Source organism: Plectropomus leopardus, chromosome 6 (genome assembly GCF_008729295.1).
Source record: "Plectropomus leopardus isolate mb chromosome 6, YSFRI_Pleo_2.0, whole genome shotgun sequence".
NCBI classification, from domain to species: domain Eukaryota; kingdom Metazoa; phylum Chordata; class Actinopteri; order Perciformes; family Serranidae; genus Plectropomus; species Plectropomus leopardus.
The window spans coordinates 19,980,890-20,008,226 of NC_056468.1; the positions used below are offsets into that span (position 1 = coordinate 19,980,890).

At 38.6% G+C, this 27,337-nt stretch overlaps 1 protein-coding gene across 1 annotated transcript; it reads right to left on the reverse strand.

The window, feature by feature from the left end:
• On the reverse strand, positions 1-25,221 carry LOC121944025 (guanine nucleotide-binding protein G(q) subunit alpha). Its single transcript, XM_042487682.1, has 7 exons — positions 24,093-25,221; positions 8,721-8,905; positions 5,176-5,330; positions 4,866-4,994; positions 3,196-3,325; positions 2,260-2,413; positions 1-408 (listed from the first exon to the last, which is right to left on the reverse strand). Exons 1-7 carry the CDS (start codon positions 24,226-24,228, stop codon positions 218-220), a joined length of 1,080 nt encoding a protein of 359 aa, XP_042343616.1. The 5' UTR covers positions 24,229-25,221; the 3' UTR covers positions 1-217.
• Between the last annotated feature and the right edge of the window lie 2,116 nt (positions 25,222-27,337).

A 27,337-nucleotide genomic window follows, 5' to 3' on the forward strand; every position in this document is an offset into this window, starting at 1 on the left:
CCTATATTTCATCAACTCCTTAAATAGCAAGATAACATTTACTTTGCTCATCTCCTGGGGACCAAGAGACCAACAAATGGCAAATAAATTAGTATTATGCAACCATTAGATTTTTTTCTCTGATTTTCTTTTCATGTGTGTGTATATGATCTATCTTTTCACAGATTGCGTCAGTCAGTGTGTGTTGAGGGCCTCCCGTCGGCAGCCCCGCTCCGCTCTACACCAGGTTGTACTCCTTTAGGTTGAGCTGCAGGATGGTGTCTTTGACGGCAGCAAAGACGAAACGGATGTTCTCTGTGTCAGTGGCACAGGTGAAGTGAGAGTAGATGATCTTGTCGCTGTCTGGATTCAGGTCCACAAACATCTTGAGGATAAACTCTCGCCCTGCTTGGGCGTCCCTCTGAGGACCTGGAGACGAGAAGACGACACTCTATGAACCCAGTTACCACAAGATACATCGAGCTGTTTCTGTCATTACAGTGAGTACCGATAAGATCAAATAAGCTTTGACTCAGGCTGCACAGTAAATCTTTTTTTGATAGCCATTGCATACAACTACTATAAGTGATTTTTAATATAGTGACAATAAATTAAATTCTGTCCGATACAAAAATTGCTGTTAACTCTGAGTTAGACAGAGACGTTACATTCAGGCACTGTCTGATTGGTCAGAATCTGCATGGCAACCAGGGGAGGATTATTAAACTAGTGCTGCTGTACTAACGTAGCACAAATACAGGAACTTTAGAGGTCTGAGTCAAGAACTGAATATAACATTCATTTATTTACTGTATTAATAGTATTAACACCTGCTCAAGAAATGAACAAACTACTCAAGAGGAGATAAAGATTGTCTGTTTGTTTAGCATCTCTACATTTTTATAAAGCCCTGACTTCACCTGAGCGCTGTGAGTATAGACGTCCTTAAACATGAAAATGAGAAAATACAAGCAGAGGGCCGAGTCTGCAGAAAAAGTACGCCACCACACACTTCTAGTAGGTCACAGATGATGATTTAGAGGGGTTACTTCTGTATGAGTCATGTCTTCTGACACATTGTTTTTGGGAAAATCCTGCATGGTATGTCTTTATTGGTGGTGCATCCAAAAGGCTGACTGTCTGATGGTCAAATTACTGCTGAATGGTTTTCAAAAACTAAAAAAGATATGTTACAATATTGTTTTGAATAAATTCAAATTGCCCATTAGTTGTCACATTTTGATGAGAAATGTTATGTAATAGTTGAAAATCATGAAATGTCAGACTTAAGCACATACAAAATATATTAACTGTATATCAAACACTGTATGATGAGTCAGGCACATTTTTATGTAATTGACTGAAAGACTGACTGATAAATCATGCAGCCTCATTATCTAACCAGAACAACAAAAACATTATAATGTCAGTATTTAGGTGTAGTGTTTACCAGTCATAATAAAGTATATTACTGAGCAGGACATATTAAAGGAGCTGTATGCAACATTCAGAGCATAAATACTGAAGCAAACTACTATTTCCTATGTGAAGATATAGCAGAGTTATGGTGTCCTGACGAGAGGGTGAAGAATGAGGTAATCCGAACTTTTCTGTTCTTTGCTGTGGTCGACAGTCCGCCCCCTTGTGCATGTTAGTGCATGTGAACCTGTGAGTGTATCCCACTGACTCCAACATTGCCACCACTTTGCATGTTGCTCAAGAAGTGACTCACGCTGATATTGGGATGTTGTCGTTATGGAAGCGTAACATCCACACTTCTTTCCCCGTTAATTATGTTAGCTCTTTCAGCACTGTTGCTGTTGTTCATGGTGTTTAAGGACTTAGCACCATTAGCTGCTAGCCACCAGCTCCATGTTAAGAGCTGTGTGCACAAAATACCACCCCAGACTCTGGATCATAGATATGCTCTAAAGGTCGCATACAGCTCCTTTATCATGGACACATTATCAGCAAAAGCCAATAACACCTTTATCAAAGCAAATTAGCATTAGTCCAATACTATTCTTATGGCTGTATGTTGGCGGCATTAATATTTGATGCTAATTATTACGTCAAATTAACAATGACACAAAGTCATATGGCCTAATTTTCAGAATAAGTTTATAGCCTTGAGAATGCGTGTCAGACAGTGAAAACCTTAACCTGATTTGCACCTTACGCTTTCATACTGTATCAATATGGAGTGACATAAACTAAAAGCTAATAGGAGGAGCTTTGTGTTTGTTTCAGATGTTTGGGCTGGACTGAGCCGTCACTCACCGTCATACTCTGGGAAGTAGTCAACCAGATGAGAGTACATGATCTTCTCCTCCAGCAGATCCTTCTTGTTGAGGAAGAGAATGACTGAGGAGTTTTGGAACCAAGGGTATGTGATTATTGTCCTAAACAAAGCTTTACTCTCCTCCATCCGGTTCTGCAGAGAGAGTGTGAATATGTGCGTGAGAGAGAGAGAGAAAGACAGAGAGAGAGAGAGAGAGAGAGAGAGAGAGAGAGAGAGAGAGAGAGAGAGTTAATCACTTAATTAAACCTCAGTCCTTCATTCTCATTAAGTACAGATTTTAATAAACGTTTTACCACACCAGAGGGAGAGCAGTAACGACGAGAGAGAAGGGCGGCCATGTCGCCTTCAAGAGTTTAATTTCTCCCTTGCTCTTGAGTTCAGTGTATAATTGAACAAAACAACCGTTCTGAAAGCAAACCTTAGACATCAGACGGCACTGCAGTGTATTTAAAGTGCTAAACAGAAAATCTCCTGTATACGATAAAAACTAATCTATTGACGTCAGAGAACAGAGGACACGCAGCTGGTCAGTCCTCTCTTTCTTGCAGGCTTGCGGTAACAAAGGAAGGAAAACACACATACAAACACACACCTGCTCATTAATACACTTTAACAAACTGACACACATGCTATATCCTCTTAAGGTGGAGATGTGGCCCGAGGCCGTATTCAAAACAGCTGGCTGATCATTTACAAATGCTTTCCAAGGGGAAAAAAAGGTGGAGCGCAGCCAGGCAGGGGGAGAAACTGATTTCCATTGTTTTAAATAAGGACTAGCTTTTCATCTTCAGAGCCAACTCATCTTCCACATCACATTAAATGATAAAGCATTTAGGCGAAGTCATTGTTTTCAAATGTGAAACTAAGAATTACAATTAGTTTGATTGTTAAAGTTACGTTTTTTTATCATTCACCTCGTTGTCCGACTCCACCAAAACTTGGTCGTACTCGCTGAGCGCTACCAGGAACATGATGGATGTGACGTTCTCAAAACAGTGGATCCACTTCCTTCTCTCCGACCTCTGACCTCCGACATCCACCATCCTGCCATGGCAGCAGCATGCAGGGGAGAGAAAACAGTTAGTGTGAGGAAAACGTTTACAAATCTCTATGATTATCTTAATTAAACAAACAGGCCAAAGGTGAATCACGTGATGAATCTGATGATCCGTGTGTGTGACGTCAATACTAACTTTGCCTAATTATATTCTAAGTGAGACTGAAGATAAGGGGAAGTTGTTGTATTATTCACTAAAGAACCAAAAGTGGAACAGCGTGTGACACTATTTCTATTCTCTGAAGCTGTTTTAAGTAAAGAAAGAGTATCATTCTTATAACAGGAAAATTATGTCTCTCAGTCACAATTTTACTGTTAGTTACTATAAACCGTAACAAAGTACCTTGTATTCTATTATATTTTATGAGCTTATTGAACTTCACAATGTGGATTGATATTTTATATGCAAAATCAATTATAACCATCAGAAAAGTATTTGAAAAAAAAGCACAACATTTCACTTTTACTGGTGCTGAAGTAAAAAGATAACGTCTCAAAGAAATGTGCCAACATTTGAAACTAATAGAAAACCTATTATGCTTTTACTTATTTTAAATCATATATAATGTTACTATGTTGGATCTTCACATTAAATATGGCCAAAGTTTCAAATAAAGAGGCAAACTTATGTAAGTGTAATCCCTGTGAGCAAGAACCTCAGGCTTCAGACTATTTTTCTACTTTGGCTACAAGATAACATCAGCTCACAACATTTTTTTTATATGGTCATCTGTCCAGGAACACTACTGCAAGTGTTAACATTACGCAGCTTACAATGCTACCTGTCGCTACATGCTAACATCAGGCAAACATGTAATCTCGGTTGCTGATGTTAATTTGTCCCTGATTTCAGATCAGATTTCTGCTGGAAGGTTTCCGGTTGTGAAGACTCTACTGGTGACTGAAAACAGTCATTCCTCGGCTACAATGACGGCGCAGAGACCCGCAAACACTGACCAATCAAAGCAGATCAAAGGTGAATCACATGTGATGACTCTGTTAATCTCTGTGTGTAACTTCAATGTGATCCAAATATTCTGCTGAGAAAAAGCAGCATTTTAATAATGTGACCATGACGACTACTTCTACCCTATTATATTCTAAAGACGGAGCGTCTCAGACATGGGCTTAATACAGGTGTCCCAGCATAGAGGAAATATGAGGAAAATAGGGTATTTTTTGAACATTAACACATGTAAACATGTTTAGTAGAAACCCAAAATACAAGTATTAACCTGAAAATGACAACAATAGTTCCTCTTGAAATAAGTAGATACTTTATGTCTTCCTGCCTGTGTTATACACATACCTTTGGTAGACTAATGGGAATGTTAGACTTGTTGGACTCGTTAGAAAATATGATTTAAATAAAGGTCTAATTAAACATGCTTTCTTTTAACATTAACATGAAGATTTTCTATGCTTTTACCCACTTGAGCAGCTGTACAAAATAACAAAAGTTAGTTAAAAACTACGGGTATGTGTACACAACTGCTATTCTGATTCTGAATATATTTATTTACTCACCTGAATATGACACTCTGCAGGTCAAACGGGTATTCAATGATGCCCGTGGTGGGGACTCGGACCCTCAACACATCCTGCTGGGTGGGAAGGTAAGATGGCTCGGCGATCCGATCCAACGCGTTCAGGTAACTACAGACACAAAGAGGAAATTAAACAGGGTGTGAATTTGTTATTACATCCACAATATAACTCCAGTGCCTTTTAGAAGGTTTTGTATTTCACCTTAAAAAGCTGGAATTCACTTCATACCCCACTGATTTCAGGAGTCTGGTTCAGACATTTGTATGTGTTGTTTTTTCGTTCTACTCACTATTTAGTGGAGTCTGAGAGTTGGTATTCCCTCCTTCGATCGTAGCATTCCTGGATGCCCGGGTCATTCCATAAACTCTTGATTGCATCTACGTAAGGCTTCTCAAACATGCTGACCTTTTCTACATCCACCTCTCTCACAATGTTGGCGTTGCCCTGCAGGGAATAAAAAAACAAAGAGTAAAAACATGCTGTGACTTACTGAGACACACATCCTGATTTAACTAAAACAAACAAAAAGTTAACTTCATCAAGCTTTTTTTTGATAATGACTGAAAGACAATCAACATACAGGCTCCGCAGTCCTAATTATCACTGGTTTATTTTCTAACTCACTCACTGACATATTCTACATCCAAAAATTACTCTACACCTCCAGGCTCAGCATGGACCTAATATCTGAAGCTCAAATCCCTCTGGGGCTATTAAGGGGAAAGTTTCGCTGCCCCAGATTCCCATTAAAACTCTCCTGTGTCCCATGACAAGAGATCAACATGTTCCTGAATGGAAAATGTTCCTCTTTTGCGCACTGAACTAATTATAGATTATAAATAAATAATTATATAAAAGAATATAATAAAAGCAAGAAGTAAGATGTCTGAGAGACCAAACAGGTATACAGTAAATACACTGTAGTACTTTGATGGGTGGGCCTGATTAACCCACCCATCGTGACATTTACTCCAAGTGCCCAGACAGTCTGTAAACATGATCAACAGGTTTCATTTTCACTTCCTTTGCCATGTCAGTGAAAGCCTTTGTCAAAGATATGACACTTCCCATTTTTGCCTGGTGTATATAAGAGCAGAGGGATGTTGGATACAACGTTTGACAAAAAATTCAGTAGTATTGTTACACATATACTTTGTTGTTTGTTGTACTTGCGTACTCTCATAGTGCAATGCTAGTACTCTGGTATTTCCACTTAGTACTGAAAGTGTTTCCAGTGACTGAACTGTATTTTCTTAAATGAGAAAGATTATGGTTGCATTATTTTTATTCTAAATGTCCGAGGGATGTGCATGGTCTGTGTTGTGTTCAAAGTGGGTTAAACAGTGGTGAAATGGCTGGGCTGATACAACATATTCAGTTTTATTTTTCATGAGCATGTGAGGGACAGGAAGTGAAAGCTAACATGGACAATGGCGATCCAACCACAGTAGCAGAGAGCTATATTCAAGTTGTGGTGCCATTTTAAAGTGCTGGCAGTGTGTGACGGCTGAACCACTTCTTCATAAATCGTTAGTGAAAATACAAGTGGGGACTTCTCTTATGCGGCAACCCGCCACTTTATCTGGTCAACAACCTTCAGAAATCTACCTAATAAAGGGCGTTTTCAGATTATTTTAAGTTGTGTTGTATGAGGTTTTGGTATAGGTATTTATCCTCAGTCAGTGTATAACCCACAGTAGATAGCAGTCAGCAGTTTGGAGAAGCAGGCAGGAGGACCGACACAGAAGCTGAGCAATGTACTGGTGTGGACAGGGGGCAGCTGCAAAATGTAATTTATAGCCAGCTAAACAATCCACCAGCATATGCTATATTAAGAATATTTTTACTGCTTCACCTTGCCACAGATGGCCCTTTCTGATGGGGAACTAAACTAAAAGTGAAACATTTCTTTTTTCTCTTCAAAGCCACCAGACTTCTGAGACAAAAACAGTTTTTTAGCTTGCTTAACATGGGAATTGCTGGTCTGCTGTTGTTTTTGTGAGTTATGGTGTGACTTTGGCGAAATCCTAACAAACTGTTTAAAACACCAAAGTCACACAATAACACAAATAAACTAAACGATCAAGGCAGAGGTAGTGCGGCAGCTCTCGTGTTCTCCAAGGTAAAAATACTGGTTTTGTTAGTGGAGTCTGGTGGCGTCAGTTTCCCATTGAAAGTGCTGTGTGATGGCAAAGTAAAGGGGTGCATATATTCTAAATACAGCATACACTTAAACTGATATAGATTTTTTTTAGGTTGTTTAAGTGGATGCTGTATTTAGAATATATGCACCCCTTTACTTTGCCATCAAACAGCACTTTCAATGGGAAACTGACGCCACCAGACTCCACTAACAAAACCAGTATTTTTACCTTGGAGAACACGAGAGCTGCCGCACTACCTCTGCCTTGATCGTTTAGTTTATTTGTGTTATTGTGTGACTTTGGTGTTTTAAACAGTTTGTTAGGATTTCGCCAAAGTCACACAATAACACAAATAAACTAAACGATCAAGGCAGAGGTAGTGCGGCAGCTCTCGTGTTCTCCAAGGTAAAAATACTGGTTTTGTTAGTGGAGTCTGGTGGCGTCAGTTTCCCATTGAAAGTGCTGTTTGATGGCAAAGTAAAGGGGTGCATATATTCTAAATACAGCATACACTTAAACTGATATAGATTTTTTTTAGGTTGTTTAAGTGGATTTTGCTGCTATCCCAGGCTATAGCAGTACATTACTTAGCTTCTATTGCAGTACTTCTGCCTGCTTCTTCAATCTGAGGGTGTGCTGATCCACATCTACTGGTTATACACTAAATGCCTCATAAAACCCAATTCAAAAAATACATACTATCCTTCAGGGTCAGTCCAGATTATACAGAAATACAAACCCGAATACTTAAACACTGAAGACTGAGGACATACTAACTTTTGCTGAAAAATAACAAAAAGAACATCTTTTAACTTTTGATGTTAATCATCATTAAATAAACCACTTAAATGTTCTGCACTGTTCTGCATCAACCAAAAATAATTTTGCTTCAGTCTCTCCCCCTTTGTCTGTGCATTATCAATGAAACACTTACTGATCCTAACATCCAAGGATCATGATCTGACTTCAGGATATCACACTAAAATCTACTAAATAATTTATCAACCCCTTGTAACAAAATCTCTATAAAACCTTTCAGCGAGCAACATCTGACTGGACTGTGGCCAGGCAGGAACAAGCTGAAGCAGCGTTGTTAGCTGTCAGCTGTCACCTGAAATGACCTGATTTGTTGTAAAAAAAAAAAAAAAAAAAAAAAGAGAGGTTGCAGAGGTGACTATGTGACTACGATACCTACATTTCACTGCCTTTCATTTGTCACTCTCACAGGGAATAAACTGTGAGTAAGAGGTTACTGTAACAGTTCCCAAAGCTGTGACTACAAGGGTGACAGAGGGAAGAAAGAGGTCCTGATGTGAAATTTAGAGAGAAGTAAGGTCATTTTTGGGTGAGTAGTGCAGGGAAGGTCTCTCTTGTATATTTGCATGTGTGCATGTGTGTGTGTGTGTGTGTGCACTCATGGATTTGAGTGCACTTAAACACACAGGCAAACACAAATACGCACAGGGTGTGATGACGGGCTGGAGCGCTTTAAGGACACAGGAAGTATCAAAAAGGACAGGAAATGATTATGGATGGCTGTTCCAAATAAGATAGACAGCTCTCTAAAAATATACAAGGACGCCATAGCCACTCTGTAGTCTTTTTTCCTCAAACTAATAGTCACCCTTCACAACAGTCGGCATTTCAGTTGAGGAATTTGAAATGGCTCGAGTGAAAGGATCTCAGTTACCTTGTTGTGCTCGTATTTGTAGGGGACCTTGAGCGTCTCCGAGGCTCGGATCATGGCCTGCATGGCTGTGAAGATGTTCTGATAGACCAGTTTGGTGAAACCCCTTTTGTCCTCATCAGAGTAACCGGCACCGTGGATAATCCTCATCTGTTTGATGAATGTGCTTTTCCCACTTTCCCCTGTGCCTGAGAAAAAAAGACAGGAAAAGGGAACAAATGACCAGAGTTTATTTATTTATTTTGTGGGTTTGCGCAGGGCTTCTTTCAACCCGAAAACGCGTTCAATTTTCTGTGTCAGCATCCATGCTCCTGATGCCTACCAAACATGAAAAGACTCTGAAAAGACTAAAGGCTAACACGCTCTGACATCTAAAGACAGTGTGTGTTTTTAGTGACACTCTAGGATTTTGCAAAGCCTGGGGCTCTTACAGGGTCATTATTTGCAAGACTACAACTAGATTTCTTTTGAGATTATTTCTCATTCTGCTCATGGTGGAAAGAATTATGCCAAACTCCCTTTAAGACACATATACGTATATGACACGTACACGTATATGACATATTAACAATTCCTGTCTGCAAAAACAAATAAGTTTAGAAACATAAGATAAAAGGCATCATATGCATACAAAGTTAAAATCTTGGATTTTATCGCCTAAACTTGCTGCCTGCTTCCATTGGTTAGCTACGCTGTTTTAGTGGGAGGAGACCATGGGAATGAGAGGCGAATCGTTTCAAAAATTAAGATTTCTCACTAAAATAAGTCCTGATAAATTGATCAGATATAAACCAAATCACACACTAACCCTTGTTCACTCCACAACACCACCAGTTTCTCCTCCCTTACCACAGTTCAAGATAACCACAACTATTTCATGTTCTTGCTCCTCCCCTGAGTCCCCGTCATGTTTGCGGCCTCCCTTCTGGTGTCTTAAGTGAGTGCAGCTTTTGCTTGTCAACTGTTCTCGTCATTAAACTTCAGAATTTGCATGAGCCCGAAATAAAATTTTACAATAATATTAAACATGTTTAATTTTCTCAAAATGCCAGGACAAGAAAAAGACTGACTCTGGACAGCTCGGACTGAGCTCTACGACTACTTTTTATCGCATGGCTGAGATCACAGGAGCACACTACATCTCACAAAGTCATGATTTTATTCCAACATTGGAAACTTGTGTGACAGTAAAATCACCTGAAAATTTGTTTCGATGAAAGGCCAGCATTAAATGGATATTAGATATTTCCGACTTTTTTTGGACCTCTATGGGCAAAATGAGAACTACAACAACATGACAAAAATCATTTTTTCACAATAAAACAATTAATTAGTTGATTAGAGTTGAGCAATTTGAGGACAACCATAAAAACTTTAAAATATGAGATACAGAGAATACAGATACAGAGTATAGTATTTATAGACTTTTTAATGAAAGCTGCATTAATATATCTTTTGGGGGAAACAGAATAGGCTAAAAACGCATTAACAACATTCACTGTTATTCTGGTGAGCAAATTAACAAAAAAAGTTGCCTATTCACACAACCAGCAGACACAAGGTCAGACCTGCTAAGAACATTTCTGTTACATTTTCGAAATGACACAAGTCTGACTTGAGCGCCGTCAGATGTTTATAGAAGTTGCAGCAGCAAAAGGTTAAAAATACAGAAAGCGAGATTAGATCACTTTGCGCAACCTTCTTAAATCTCTGTAATACTTTTTTTTTGTCTAAGTCATCATGATGAAGCAATGAGGAGCATTCACAAAAAAATAATAATTAATGGAGCTTTAATTAAGTTCAAGGTTAGGCTGAATACGGGAATGAAAAATACCTCTAAAAAAGTTTAAAAATCTAAATGTGAGGACTTTTCCTGAGGGCAAAAAAACTAATCCATGTGGCTTTTTGTAACATCCTGTCGAGGACGAAATATGTGCACACACACATCTGTACACACACATACACAGATGAACAGCACATGCACACAGTATGTAATCACTCACTCGTGCACTCAGTCAGCCACACACTCAATATTCTGTGCTGGCTACTTTCCTCTCAGCCTGTTTGCTTAGTCTGGTGACAGACCAAGAACAACATCTCTCCCCTCTCAGTGGTGACAGGGACTATTTGGGTGTGAAGAGCTGGGGGTGTAATTTGTCTTTGGTTCATTGAGGATCTTGGCAGACTCACTGAAAGGGCTAACTTTACTTCACCACACTAACTCTTGAGTAACTTTGGCAGGAAGGAGAGTATGTGTGTTTAGCATGACGGTGGCTAAGAGATGTGCGCTGGCTTCCGGCGTAACCTAAAGTTTCTGGATGCGTTTCGCTCCTTTATATTGTACAATATAAATTCTATTTAGCCAAATTATCCTCCTTACAGCGGCCCCACAAACAGAAATTATGCACTTAACAAAACCAAGATAAAGACTTAAATAACTCTTAAGTCTCTTAAGTCTTAGATAACTTGTGTTGAATGCCATAACCTCTAAAGAAACAGCTTTTCTATTGTGAATTTGCAGGTGTAGAAACCTGAAATGAGCAGGGAAGGCAATAATGACAAAACAGGAGTTGGCACAGTTACCCTTAAAGTGCTCTGGAGCCAAGCATTTAACTCTGATAGAGACAGTTCACCCCGAAATCAAAAATATACTTTTATTTTGCTGTATGGACAAGATTAGTTAATAGCTATCCAATACTGCTAGCTCCCCTAGCACCACTGAGCGAGCTAATGTTACAGCTCAGCTGAGAAGGACGCCATAAATGTTTACAATCAATGCTCTCACAAGCCTCAAGTCCATTTTTTTCGTGGGTATCTTCAAGATATCCTCATGAAAGTGGGCTCTGTGGGTACCCATGAGTCTCCCCTTTACAGACATGCCCACTTTATGCCAATCACATGCAGTTTTTTGTCGTCATTTGATTCCTAATCGAGAAAATCTAGTAATATTATCTGTCAAAATGGACTTAAAACTGTTTTGAAATGCAAAATAATGGAATTTAAAACGTATGATAAGTCGCGATAACCTATTGACATTATGTGATTAACTGAGATAAAAAAAAATAATTGTTTGTCAGCCTTAACTTTCACTTTTTAATAAAATATATTAAAAAAAATACACTAGGTTTGTAGACGCAGATTTCTTCCAGCTCACACTATTTGATTTTGAATTGGATTACTTGTTAGTGCTACAAAATGCTGTTGTCCTTTGGTGCACTTTAAAATATTCACCTTGGAGCACAAAAGAGAGGGGTGAGACTTGTCACCACCTGCTTTCCACCCACACACTCGGACCACCTATAATTAACTATTACTTGAACCTCAATGACAAATAGTAGTTGTTGCAGGCCACAAATAGCGTTGCACAAAAGTTAATGCCTTACGGCATCCGCCCTAAAAATAGACACATTCTATTTTTTAAACAGGCAAAGTGGAACAGTGAGTAATCAAAAAACTTAAATGAACTGCCAGTGGGCTCTGGGTTTGTACATGCACAAAGGATCTGGGTTACTTGTGTGGGGTACAATTCTGATCTCGGCTCTGTTCAAACACAGAGAATAGGAGAGAACCTGATGTCCTCACACAGACAGAGGAATGTGAGTGACTCATAAATTCATCCATAGATGGAAATGTTTATGATTAAAGTCGCCTCAGTTGGCCAAGTCTGACCTGATAAATTGTCGCTGAGATGCTACAATTTTGTTTTATGTGTAAAAATTGGAATATAATGTCTTTCAAGACAGCAGAATCAACAGTTTATTTTAGGGATTCACCCATTCAAGAAAATCCTCAGATAAAAGTTCCAGTTTGTAGGATTTAGGGGACATTTCAAAAAAAAAAAGAAGAAAGAAATAGAATAAGTATTAGTATAGTTTTCTTTAGTTTATAATCTCCTGAAAATAAGAATTGTTGTGCTTTTATCATCTATTATTCGATGAGCCGTTTATATATAATTAAGTTACAAGATCTCCATGTTGCACCACAATGATTCTAGTTGATCAGAACAAACAATCCAAACCTAATTCCCATTTTCATATTGGCCACTAGTTAGATAGTTAACAGGTAAATGTTATGGGGAAAAAATTAATAAGAAACTGCTTTATTTCATTTGGTTTTGAGAGGAAAAGACCTTTGTGGATAATTCAGCTCCTGGTATACACCACCTAAACATCTGGATCTAAAGTTATTGGAGAAAAAAGGTGAGCCCATATTAACAATTGTTTGTCTCGCTGACCATCTGTGACATGGCAAACAGCTTCAGAGAAACACTGATCTGTAACTTGAAACTACTTTATTCACCGTTTTTACCAGTTTAAATCACCTGGTCTGTTTGTTTTAGAGAGGAAGAGACCTCTTTGGTTAATTCGACTCCTGGTAAAAAAAACAAAAAAAAAACAAAACTCCCGAACAATAAACACTGAAGGATTCCTAACACGGAGAAGTTTCAGCCGGTTGCAATCTGCAATTCTCAACACTAGAGGTCACTCAATCCCCCTAAATCTTACACACTATTCCTTCAATTTGTAAGATACTACCCTACAAAAGTGTTTTATATAGGTTACCTTGAGTTATAGAAAAATGAAAAGGCTTTACAGCATTGTTTAACCATCAGCTGTATGTATAATAAAATATAACAAAATGACTCAAAAGTCTTAAAATATTAAAGACAATAACTCCAGAATATTCCAGGATTACTTAAATCTGGGTCCTAATGGATCTTCTCTGTTACTGAGAGAGAAGCACTGAGAGAGAGAAAGAGACGGCGGGTATGCTGGGTGTGAGTGTGCGCTGGCCATTAGAGGCTGCTGAGTCACCTTTCAAACCAATGCAGTGACCCTGGATTAACCCCGTGTTTGAGGCTGGCGCGAATTGCTCGACATTACACCTGAGGAGAATACCTGATGTGCCCCTGGGCTCGTGAATGCAGTCAGACTCAAAGGACCTAGAAAAAACAAATGAAAGCAGGCATGCTGCCTTGTGTCTGTGTGTGGTGCATTTATTTGCCCGTGTGATACTCTGGATTTTGAAACTTGAGTGTAAGCTGAAAAATAATTACCACCTATGCTTAAACTGGTAGAACAAAGTATAAGCACATATTAAAGTTAATCAAAGGACTTTGAAAAATGTGGTAGCTTCCACAAATAACAAGCGTTAATTTGAAATAGCTGCGACCTCCATGCCAAATTTCAGCTTCTTTAGGCAAAAACTGTAGCTGCAAAGAGGGACAAATTTTTTGCAGACCAACTGACAGAGCGAGTTATAGAGCACTGGTCAAAGCTAAAAAGACTCTTGTTTATTGGCCATGAGACAGAGTCCTGAGAGCTTTGCATTTCCGCAGCCCCTGAATGCACCACAGCATCAGCGTCAGCTATGCACAGACGCCTGCAGCTGACTTTTTAAACCGAATGGGATGAGGAATTCAAGACCACCACTATGTTGCTTGATTTTTATAAAAAATGCATTAGCAAAGAAGAGGAAATGAATTCACAAGAGCACAAGACCTTAGCAGCACCTCAAGGAGCGAGTTAACACGCAGAGCACAGCAAGGCCACAGTACCACAATCACTTTTACAAAAGCTTCAGTTCAACTTGCAATTTGTTTCTCTAACTACAGTGTGTAGTATCTGTGCAGGAGTCAGCTTTACAAACCACAATCTAGGCTAGGTTTATCATTCGTTAAAAATACAATATCATACTGTGGATCCGGCTTCCTATAACATCTAACAAGCTTCAGGCACTGCTTGGTTCTGATTATAAACTATATGCTTATTATATGGCTAAAATATAATTATAACGAGATCCCTCTTGTATTGGTGGGAATTCCAAGCTCTCTTGTCCATCTCAATTACACAAACATGATTTTGAGTTTTTGCACCTCTATGAACTAAAAGTTGAAACCCTGTTCTCCGATCTAAGGTGCTGGTTTTGGTTTTCAATTTCATAAAGAAAATCTCACTCCTGTGGGTGTCAAATATATTCAGTGTTAATGGCAGGCAGCCTTAAGCCAGCATCAGCAAAACTAAAGCAAAAAAACAAGGCACGGACAAAATTTTAATTAAAAAAATACTGCGGTGTAGACAGTAGCCAGCATTCATATACTCTCCACCAGCATTTGTAGTACATATACGTGTTAATGTGAGTTATTTTAGTTTGGGACAACTAGATGTGAACTATGCACAATTCTAAGTGTGCTGTGCTGTTTATATCCCGTCAATGTCGCGCAGCACCTGATTATACTGTCGAAAATGCAGATACTCTGTAAGTGTTTACTTGCATTACAATGTCTGCTGTAGTGGAACTGAATAATAATGTAAAACTGTAAAGAAAATGTTCTTTCTCCTTAGTTCTGCACTTACTATAGCTGCACTGTTAAATTGGCTGCACTCATACAAGAATCATATAACATCTTTAGTGCTTCCTCTCACAATTACAACCATGTGTTTGTTGAAAGCTTGTTAAAAGTTGCGGTGGACTTTGTTCAGTTGTAGCCCTGAAAAAATTCCCACAGCTTTCATTTGGCTGATAAAAGCAGCTCACAGTGACTGGGGCAGATCAACGCTTTTGCAAATGTTTTTGACAAATGATATGCAAAAAAATCAGGGTCAAAAATGCGTGAGTGCTGCAATGATTTTAAAAGTTATCCAGGTGTGCAAAATTAGAACACAGTTCAGTAGATATTTCCTGTGTCCGCAGAGGTAATAACATAAACTAAATTATATAACTTTTTTGCATGTTCTGATTTTTTTAAATCCAATTTACCTTCAAACCCCGTCATCCCACTTATCTGTGATGTTCTCTGTAAGTGCGTTAAGAGGGACAGGAATCATAAACTAGGTCCATGCTCTCTTGAGGACTGGAGCTGGGCTGTGCCACTTTTGTAATTGAGCAGTTTTAAATCAATTTAGCAGATGGAGATGAGCCTGATAATTATTCATGTGTAACCCTTTTGACTGTCAACACATGCTTCTGACGTTAATGTTTAATAAACAGAAGTCAGATGTATGTAATAAATGCAGTAAAGTAGAAATTATTGTGCAGCATTTACTGTTTACTGTTTTAAAAATGGCTAATAAGTTTACCATGTACCTTGTATCCTACGAGGGTAAAATTTAGGGCACCAACTAATTTACATTAAATACATAATGACAAATTTACATTAAATATATCAGAGCGCGAGATATCATATTCAAATTGTTTCTTCGAATCCTCTCATTTGAGAAGCTGGAAACAATAAATGCTTGGCATTGTTGCTCGGCAATGCCTTAAAAGATTAGCCAGTTTAAAAAAATGGTTAATTTTCTATCAATACACAAACTGATTAATTGATTTATGATTTAAGCTCTATTTAAAAAAAGACAAAAAAGGTTATTTCAGTACAGGTGAGAATTAGAGCTGCAATTAACAATCTTTCTAAACTGTCGATTAATCTGTTGATTATTTTCTTGATTAATCGATAGTTGTTTGGTCTATAAAATGTCAAAAAATATCAGTAAGTGTTTCCCAAAGCCCAAGATGTCGTCCTCAAATGGCCACCACTCAAAGATTTTCAGTTAACTGTCATAGAGGAGAAAAGAAACATTTTTAAAGGCTAAATCAGAAAACGCCAATTTTTTTTTTCTTAAGAAAAATTACACTAACCAATTATTGATTATTGATGTTCAGAATAGTTGGTGGTTAATTTAGTCGTTGACAATAGAGGTAGTTAATGTTTCCCGACTCTTTCAGTGGTCTGGAGTTCAGTGTGTTGTGTATATACAGTAAACAAGCTTCAATGAGGCAAAGTGTTTCTAGTTACTATCCATGAGCCACACAAACATGGATGTCATACAAAATATTCAAGATTTGTTTAGCTGATTTTTTTTTTTCAAATTTAGAGTTTTAGATGTTGTTGCAGTCTTTATCTCATGTTTTGAGCTCAAACAAGTTCCAACAACTTCTGTTTGCAAGCACTAAAATGAACTCAACCAAATATAAAAATAAAGATAAAATACTTACTAAACTTTTACTCTTACTAGGCCGTTCAAATCCTTTTATAAAATTAAAAAAAAACAACTGAAGAGACAGGCAGTGAAGGTAGAAAATCACTCTGAAAACCTACATGTGGAGAATGAAAAGCAGGAAAAATATGTAATTTGTAGCCTATGTGCTAAAAAACAGATTCTCTGTTAGTTTCCAGTCACTCTGTCACCATTCCTGGGCTTAGCTGCTACTTTCCTCTCTTCTTCAATCATCTTGAACTTCCCATGACTGCACAGGTTTGGAATCTCAGCTAATGTAATGGAGCCTTGCACCTTCTTTCTCCCGTCGCTTTACATTTCTCCAGACCCAATGTCACGCTTTAAGAGTTCACTTTACTCAAAAATGAAGACAAGAGAACAGCCTCAGTCTGTTCACCTTTTATCAGAATGTAATTCCTTCAAAGTCTTGCTGCTAAAGTAAATGTTGTTTTTAAGCTAAAGGCCCCGACAGCCTGCACATTTCAGAAAGTTTAGCAAGTTAAAGAGAAGTGCTCTTCCTTATCTCAACAACTAGTCAAGTGCCCTCGAAGCATTGTCCGCTCCTCCTCCAGTGGAGCAGCTCAGTCAATGAGCCTCGCTTGGAAAACAAGAGGGTTCACTTGCCGACTTCCGTCCTAAAGAAAACTCTAAATATGCAGACTGCACCTACTCGATTTCTGCTGGGTCGTCAGTGGGAGACTCTCAGATTAATTCTCTGTCATTTCTCTGACTGTCAAAGTCAAAGGTCTTTTCCAGCTCTTGATGTTATTACGCACCACTTTTATTTTCACAAAACATCAGAGGTGTGCTCACGTTTGCTTATGTGCTGTGAGAAACTTTGGGTCATGTGATATCTTGAAGTTACACTATGCAGGAATTATTGGTTACAGTTTGTGAACTGAATCACCAGACGAAGTGAAAGTGAAAGCCAACTCCAGGTTCACTCTTGTTTTGGAATAAACTTAATCTACTTGGCGTTTCACCTCTAAATTTGCGGGGGGGGGGGGGGGGGGGTGCGATCGGGACTCTCGTGTAGCTCCCTGTTGGGGGCTGGCATCTGGTAGCCACCCTGTCATGGCTTGGTTGATAGGAAAACAAAACTTGCTTGTTTTACTTTGGGAATACATCTTGATAACCTACATCTTGCTAGCATCAGAAACTCTCCTGTTTTCTCTTGTTTTACTGTATTTTTCACTGCATATACTTTGACTTGCAATATTTTTCATGGCGGGTTATAATTCAGATATAGGGCAGAAATTTTGACTTGCAATAGCAAGAAAAGCACAGGTGGCACTAACAATGTTAATAATGCTTCATTTTTTTTTTTACCATGCCCATTGCAGCAGTGCAACAATTAACAGTTTAATTATTTACACCTGTGAACCTGGTGTTTGATAAATCAAGATGTCTGCTGTGGAAAAAAGGTCTGTTTAGTTTGTTTCACTCCACATGTCTGATCACATGTGGCTGTTTTGGTACCAATGAGTAGCCTAATGTTATTAAATCTTAATTTTTATCATTATGTTGTTTTGTAAAGCATGGCATGTGTTGCAAAATATCTGAATTTGATACAGCAACATTTTGGCATGGCATATTATTGGAAAAGTAACAGTTTGGACAGTGCTAACAACAGCAAACATGCTAACAATATTATGAGGGAGGTAACCAGAGGGTGGACGTTTCGCTTCTGTGACTATGTCATTCGATAGCGCATACTGCAACAGTATGAGATTTTCATGGTGAAATTATCATCTCACGATTTTACGGTATCGCAATATACAGTATTACACATTATTACTATTAATAGTAACAAACACTTTGTAATTGAGACTTAAAATCATTTTCTCAATTGAAGCGTTTGTAAAATGCAGTCAACAGGAAAAGGAGGAGCACATGTGCATGAGAGATTTTCCATCTGATTGCATTTTTTAACACCGTAGCTAAGTAAACACAAACAGTGCCGTCAACTTTAGCACCACTGTATACCTTGAACACAGTATATCGCTGCAACCCTGAACACACAGGAACTTATATGCACTAACAAGCACATGCGGTTAAACCGTCTCTCACAACAACAAACAGAGGTAACGTGACTTCATCATCTCCGTTATATTTTTACATAGCAAACGGTTGTTTTCTGCTATATTAACACTCTGAACGTCACCTGCAGCTTCATTAACATGAAGCTTTAAGCATACACATGGGGTGTGTGTGAATACTTTTGTTTTCTTGTAAACTATGAGGAGGTCCGAGCTTTCTGTTGATGACATCACTAAAATTTCTATGACTGTGATTTAATTTTCCATTAATGTGTTTATGTTTATGTATTGCTGGAGATCAGTTTCAGTTACCGAAATGCCCCGCCTCATTCCGATTTAACGGAGATTGATTTTCACTGGACTTCTCCTGAGTCACCGATCTTGCTGAAGCCTTTAGTATCTCTGACTCATTAGCTCACTTTAAACTGTGTGTGTGTGTGTGTGTGTGTGTGTGTGTGCCAGACAGCTCCGAAGCATAACACTATCGAACCCCCTCCTCCTCCCACTGCAACAACTCTTCACTCTGTTGCTAGTTATGTATTCTTGGTGATCTGCCCAGGTTAAATGAATGACAATTTCAGTACATATCCCTCATTAGTTTACGACGCCTAAATGGATGTTAGGGTGCACGAGGAGAGCGGATTAAATGTTTGTGATGTTTTTTAAACTTGCTCATTTGTTCTGTTGTGTGGGCTTCAATATACCCGGTCTCTGTGGATATAAAGCAATTAGTGGGTTTGAAAGACTATAAACCGAGCGTTGGCCATTTTGAAGAATAGAGAACCTTCTAGACTTGACTGGAGAGTTTTGCTCCAGATCCCAGGGGACATTTAGCAATTAGTGAGTTTAAAAACCCGCAATACACCGATACTGTAGCATATGGGTTAATGGAGCTATAGTGGAGCATGCACAACTTCCTCCGGTTAACTCCCACACTAGCAGTGAGAGCGGCAGAGTTTGTATTAAATAGACCCACAAAGTGCTTTCACTGTGAATTCAGAGCCTTGTGTATATACTCATACAGTATATTCCACGAGCTCTGGTCCCATAGCTAAAAATGGTTGATTGGGCCCTAATTGTTTCTTGACCCAGACAGGAGCATGTTGGTGTGAGATCACACATATGGTTCATCATTACTGGAAACTTTTTACTCTGCTACTTAATGGATCGCTTCTTCCCTGCGACTCAATATTCAAAGACATTAATTGTAAGCTTCCTGTCATTAGAGGCTTCTAAACCACTCTGAAATATAACACCCCGCAGGATCTACTACTGCACAAAAAAAAATGCATATTAAATATGAATTGTGTTCATTCATTTGGTCTGAGTCATCACTTATATTGCATTAACTCTTTGAGTGATATCACTTTTTTTTGTGCTGCATTCAAATGTCTTTCAGAAGTATTTAAATATCTTAAACCCGAGCCAATTGGTTTGATTTCTTTCAAAAACATGGGAAACAAGGCAATGAGAGATTTAGCAAAAAATGTTCTGAAAAATTGAAATGTATTAGAAGATTTAGATTTTCTTTTCAAAGGCCTGGAAAAATGACCAGAAAGTGATAGTTATAATTAGAATACTTACATTTTTTAAATTATTTTACAGAATTATTTACATTTTTTATACCCTTTTCTGGGGCCATTTCCCTTTTTTTGTTTTTACTTTGCTGATTTTCTTTTCTAATTTCTTGCCAATTTTGGGGTAATTTCCTGTTTAGTTGCTCATCACCTTTTCCCATGTTTTGAAAGAAATTAAGCCAATTTACTCACGTTTTAAAGGTTTAATACTGTCTTGTGAGAAATACAGGTAACGTCCTCAGACTAACTAAATCATCACTTTTTGGTTTGGGTCACTGGCTGTTTATGTGTTTGCATAATAGGCGAATTGTTGGGAATTAAAAGAGATTAGGGGAAAACAACAACACAATTATTTGACCATAGTTAACAATCGAGGTGGCAGTCAGCACCTTCAGATCCAGTTAACGGGGACTCATTTCATCATTTTTCCTCAAATCTCTCTTAAAACATCCCTAAAGACACAAAAACCCTGCATGTATTCTTCAGAAAGTAGTCTGGATGGTGTGATCTTAAAACTGATCCACCAACTTTTCCTCCATGCATTTTGTATGGGACTGAGAGAGGAGGGTCCTGGATCAGGAAGAGAGGTTTCACCATCTCCCAGACCACGGCCGACACAACTGAATGGGCTTTTTGCAGCAAATCTAAATTAAAAACGGGATGGTGAGTAAATGTCTTGTTTTCCTCAAAATTCTCAAGTATGACCAATACTTCTGAGAGCATTAACATCCAACAAATATCACAACCCTGTGTTTCAAAAAAGTACAAGTAGCATAGGGTCATTTTAAAGTTTTATGATTTAATGGCTGGTGTTTTATGATTCTATGTGGCTTAACAAGTTATGTAGTCATAAAGGTAGAATTATTTATTTCACCTCATAGCAAAGGGTTTTAATTTGTTTAAAGGGGAACTCATGTTATTCTTAAAGTTTAAGACGTCCAAAAAATTAAGTAAACATGAACAACTCTCTCCCAAATCCAAAAGCTAACATGGTAAAACTTCAATTTGTGATCTCGTACATAATAAAGTCTGGAGATGCTCCATAGAAAATGTATTGGGAAAGATGATATAGATAACACTGAGAGCGCACAGGAATGATGACGTTTTTGCGTAGCTACATTTTCTCTTTCAGGACTAAGACTACAATAAGTTAAAGCTCAGTTGGGTATAAAAATTGAAACAAACGTTCTGTTGGTCGAAAAATTCACCATCTATGGAGCAGCTTCAGACTTTACACCCTATGACAGTCATGTCCAAAGTCCGGCCCGGAGGTCAGTTGTGGTCCTAAAACCGATTTTAAATGGCTCTTGTCTTGTCTTTTAAAACATACTATAAGAATAATGCAATATTAGTTAATCGAGCAAGATCACTTTGCATTTCATTCATCTCACTATGGCAGTACAATCTCCTACAGCCTGAAGACATGCACCGAGTAAAAACTAGACGAAACTCATGTTTTTCATGAACTGATGGTAAGCTAATGAACCTTACGCCAGAAATTTCCTGCAATGTAGCAGACATGGCCACGGCAAACAAAGTATAAAGTCGAACGATGGGAAGTTGAATACTTTTTCACTTGAAGATGAAACAGTTGCTTCTGTGTCATTTATATGATTTAATTTTTTTTTTTTAAACTCATATGATGCAAGAAGCAGCTGGCCCCCAGGTATTTTGACATTATCTAATCTGGCCGCCATTCTAAAAAGTTTGGACAACTCCACCCTGTGATTTCATAATTCTGAGACGTTCTTCTCCAGTTTCTAGCTATGAGAGAGAGTAGCTCGTCAGTGGTTTAGGGAAGGATATACTCAGGTTTACAGAAAACACACTTTATTTAAAAATACAGACCCTGTTATGGGCTGCATTTAGCACATCATCCTGCTTTTTGTTTGTTTGTTTGTCTTCTTTCAATATTTTATTGTCCTGTTTTTGGTATTGTTCTTGGTGTTCATACTATTAACATACTGTGCCTTTGCAGTGTTTTTATGTCACTGGTCTTGAAGCAATAATATGCACCTTTTTTGTTGCAGTGCTGTATATTTACTACATTTTAGCACTTTATCCTAGCCACAGGTTTTATTTCACTGTGTTGTAAGCTCAAGTGTTTACATTTTGTGAAATAAAACTGGATGTGTGGTGATTTATCTGATATGTGGAGCTTGAACTAATGACAGAGGAGAAATCTGGACCCAGTGGCTGGACCAGTTAGGAACCACGGCTCTAATATACAGTGCTGTGGAAAAGTCTTTTGCCACCCTAAACATATAATTATTTCTCTTATTTTATTAAGGTTATAATAAACATACATATTTATCAGCCATCTCTTCACTAAAATTCAACCACAACATACAGGAACTATGTAAACTGAATTAAAAACACAAATATTTCAGAAATAAAGACATAACTTCAACAGGCTAAAGTGATCCTCTTTTCCACTTAGTCTGTCTTGAGCTCTGCTGGGCAGACGATATGAGGTTTACAACACTAATCATCTGCCGTATCTACACCAGGTTGCATTCAAGACATGTCTACAGCTCAGTATTGAATGTTTGAGCTACAGTACCTTTTGATTCCATGTTAGGACTTTAGCCGTTTCTTTGTTGAGCATTAGATACACTACTTGTGACAGTTTAACTCACTGGAAGATGGCTACTGTACATATTTCCTGTACGTCCTAGTTGTATTTTAGCAAAGAGACTACTGAGAAATAAATAAGTATGAGCATTATAACTTGCTAAAATGTCAAAGTTTAGGGTGGCCTAAGCAGGGCTCCTACTACTGAGGGCAAGTGGGATTTAAGACTTTTTGAAACGTTTTAATGCCACTTGGAATACAAGTTAAGAGCATTTTTTACATTGAATATTGAATGGAAAAAAAAAACTTGAACCAATATCAATTACTTAATGTTTGGGAGAATTTTATGTTATTTTTCAAATAAATACCGTAACATGGAACATGACTTTTTGGTTATGTTAAACTGGAGGCATTTGGTTCATTATCATTATTCTTAAAGTTACCCATTATTTTGAGCTTTTGCAATGCAATGTAAAAGAAAAACAATTAACAGCTACAAAAACAATCCTATTTCCTATGTCTGAGCATTTTTAAGACTTCTGAAAGATGAATTTAGGATAGTTTAATGCCAATTAAGACCTTTTATTTAGATGAATAAATGTAATGCCTTTTAAGACTTTTTAAAGATCCATGGGAGCTCTGCCAAAGACTTTTGCACAGGACTATATATGATAGGACAGCATGCTTCCAACCTTGCACCATAGACTGACACCGGTGATATAATCACTGCCAATGTTAGGTGTTAAACTGCGATACTGCCTTGATTACTCCCAATAAAACGCTAGACTTTGGCCCAGCCGGTGTTTGACATGAGCACACCACCTGGATAGGCCCTGTAGGCCTGGCTGCACAGGTTGCTGTCAGGCCAGTGAATGCATGAGGCCCAAAAGCATTTGTTTCCTCGACACTAACCGGTCGCAGTTATTCAAATCAGGTGGTTTTAACACTGGAAGCCCTACAGGCCTGACTAGGCAGCATCTCCTCCCTGTGCTGACCTGCCAATCTGTGCACTGGACTCACAACACTGACATATTTCAACCACACACACACACACTCCCCAACTTCACTCAGGTGGGAAGCCCCATTAACAGACCCCCACCCCCCTCCCCCCCTGCCTGACAAAGGTATTTTTGGTGAGAGGAATTTGGGTTTGCATCTCTCTCCCTACTCCTCTCCCTCCCTGCTTACCGAGAAGCAACAGTTTCAGTTCCCGGCGTGCGTCCCTCTTATCCCGGCGGAGCTGCCTCTCGATCTCGTCGTTGATCCGCCTGGCTTCTTTCGCCTCCTCGCTGAGGCAACACGCCATTATGGATTCCAGGGTCATTCTCGCTCCTTTTTTTGTTTTGTTTTGTTTTTTTTTTTTTAAAGAAAAACACGCACTTTTTTCCCTCTTACTGATTCATTCAGATTCGTCGGGGTAAAAAAAAAAAAAAAAGCAGAGGCCTGTGTGTGCCAAAAAAACGTCCTCATACAGGCCTACTTGTGGTGAAATAACGCGTGGACGCCCTTTATAATGAGCCCGAACAGCGCACAGATTGTGGTGGAAAAGGAAAAATTAGATATTTGAGAAATTATTGACCCCCCCTCCCCCCGTTTCGGTTCGCTCTCTGTGGCTTCCCGACAGCTTCAAAACAGTGTCCAAAGCGGTTTGAGTTGAATATCTGTGCAATCTTAATTGGTGTAATCTGCTTCTCCTTCTCAATATGATCAACAGATCCTTTTAAGACACATCCTCCGTGCTGTGATCTCGTTAAGCGTTGCCATCCGTGCCCGGCCAGCCTGTCTTCAAAGTCCTCAATGTTGGTATTTTTCAATCAACAAAAATCCCCCGTGCTCAAGTTATCGTCCGTGGGTGAGGGCAACAACGGGAAAAACACATGAATACAGCTGTCCGTTTATTTTACAATGGCTCGACTCCCGGGCGTGGTAAGGCAGAATATGGCGGACTTTCACTCCAATCCGCTAGGCTGGGATACAGTACAGTTATCTCTCTCTGTCTGCTCAAAAAACCAAGAAAGCCACACATAACATGGCCTTTCAGCCGGAGCTGTCGATGCCGCAAACGAAATATATCCCGGTTTGTGTTAAAAGGCGTTTACGTCCATGGCTCAGCAGCGGGGCGAAGAGAAAGGAATAAAACGCCGTGTTGTTGCTTTTCCCCCCGGCCAATCTTCTCCTTTTCCTCAATTCTCTTCATGTATTTTTATTACAGAGGCCATCCACTCCTCCGCTGGCAGGGTGACGTCGGCCTCCCATCGACAAGGGGGGAGTGTCACGTCAAACAAACGCCACACAAGTATTTAGCCTACACCCCAACCTGTGGAGGAGAAAATGTGTATGAATGGAGAAGCTCGACTGTGTATCTCTGTGGGCGTGGGTGTAACAGCGGACAATTCAGTTTTTGTGCTGCCTTTGTGTGGTGAGTCGACACAGTCACAATATATCAGAATCAGACATTACTTTATTGAAAACATGCAGCAACTGCATGTTTTCAACAAAGTGCATGCAACCATTGATTGTGGTTCGTTACAGTCACTCTGATGCCAAGCATAGAATGACAGAAAGTACATGTAAGTACCAGCACAAAGTATGTAAAAATATAAAATATAAAATGGTAATACAGTTATAATAAAATAATAAGCAATAGTAGCTTATGTGAATATTTAAAAATGATAAATATGTATAGTTTACTGAGTGTGTTGAGTCCGTAAAAACTGTAAAATAGAAACACAGTAATAATAGGAAAAAAGTAGCAGCACTAGTATGTTTATATCTAAAATCATGAATATGTATAATATGCTGAGTGTATAAAGTAGGCTATGTAAGAAAATAAAATAAAATAGAAATACAGTAATATTAAGAAATAATTGGCATTATTATGTGAATATTTAAAATTATAAATATGTATGATGTGCTGAAGCTACAGTAATGTGTGCTAAAGTTTTCATGAATGTTGAAATTAGAGGTTATATCAGGTTGTAAACATGTTTGTTTCTTCTGTAAAGATGTGCATTTTAACATGTGATTGAAGAAAATGAAAGACTGAGTCACTTCTGGAGCCAGCCTCAAGGGGACATTAGAGGAACTGCAGTTTTTGGCAATTCTTTGTTGGCTTCATTTTTCAGCTCCAGAGGTTGCCACTTGAGCATGAAGCATATGCTTTATAGTTATTAGTCTCTATTCTGTTGTTTTTCGCATTTCTTTGTAGTAATTATGCATGTTTTTTTTTTTGCTTTGTTGTCTCTGTGGTAGTTTTTAGTGTGGTAATTTTGGGTAGCTTTGTGGCTGTTTTGTGTCTGCTGGCACTCATTTTAAGTCTATTCAGGGTTGTTTTGCCCCTTTGTATTTAGTCTCTCTTTGCAGTTCTTTTGCATCTCACTGTAGTCTTTTTTTGTCTTTGTGGTCATTTGAAACTTTGGGCCCCTGGGGCTGCCCGGTAGAGCCATTCAGTAATCTGTCCATGTGAATATGTTCTATTTTTGTTGAGACTAAGAAGATTGTGTAGATTGTGAATGTAGAGTTGACTCTCATCACAAAATCATAATATTTCACATTCCATAGCCTAAGTGTACATTTTAATTGCAGGGCAGTTGAATTGCATTATAGTGCGCGCACACCCTGTATCCACCCTGTGTGATTGTTAGATCGTCTGTGCTGTATGCCTTTAACAAACCAGAGAGTTACACAGCAGTTGTTAGTCACATTACACTAACAATAGGCCCATACACTTACAGATTGATGAAATGATAGGTGGATGGATGGACAAATGGATGTTAGAAGCCATATCATATATCCACAATTGTTCCATTACTGTTTGATCATCCCCACTGTCCTTGCCTGAGCCATTCGTGTTATCAGTGAATCAGTGTCCTTTTTACTTCTGTCTTTCCACAACCAAACAATTGTCCATCATTACCTACTCATTTTCAGATGGACAGTCAATCATGTTACAAGTCAACAAGTTATTGAGTGAGCTGTTTTGTTTTGGGGCTCTAAGAAGGTCCAAGGCCTACAGTGGACGTTTAATGAGAACAGTAATGACCCAGGGACCCAAAGCAACTAAACTTCTCATTTGGATCCCAGTAATATTATGATCCAGAGCCATGGCTGCAGTGCTGACCTGCTTTATAGGCCAGTTTTGGTTTAAAGGCTTTTTGGGTCCTGCCTGAAAACATGCTTTGTTCCAACTGACTCCGTTACAAATCATATCTTGGCACTGCTCTGCTTCTTATTTAGGGAAATAGCCACACGTACATTATCTAAAATCTTTTAATGGAAACATAAGTTTTATAGTCTAATTAGCAGATGGGCATTTGCAGGGCAAAGCTCAGTACTTTCTAACTGCATCATAAAAGATCTACATTACTTCAGCATAATCTCAGTGCTTTCAGCAGTGTATGACATAAATCTCTACATCAGTCCTTGTGACTGTG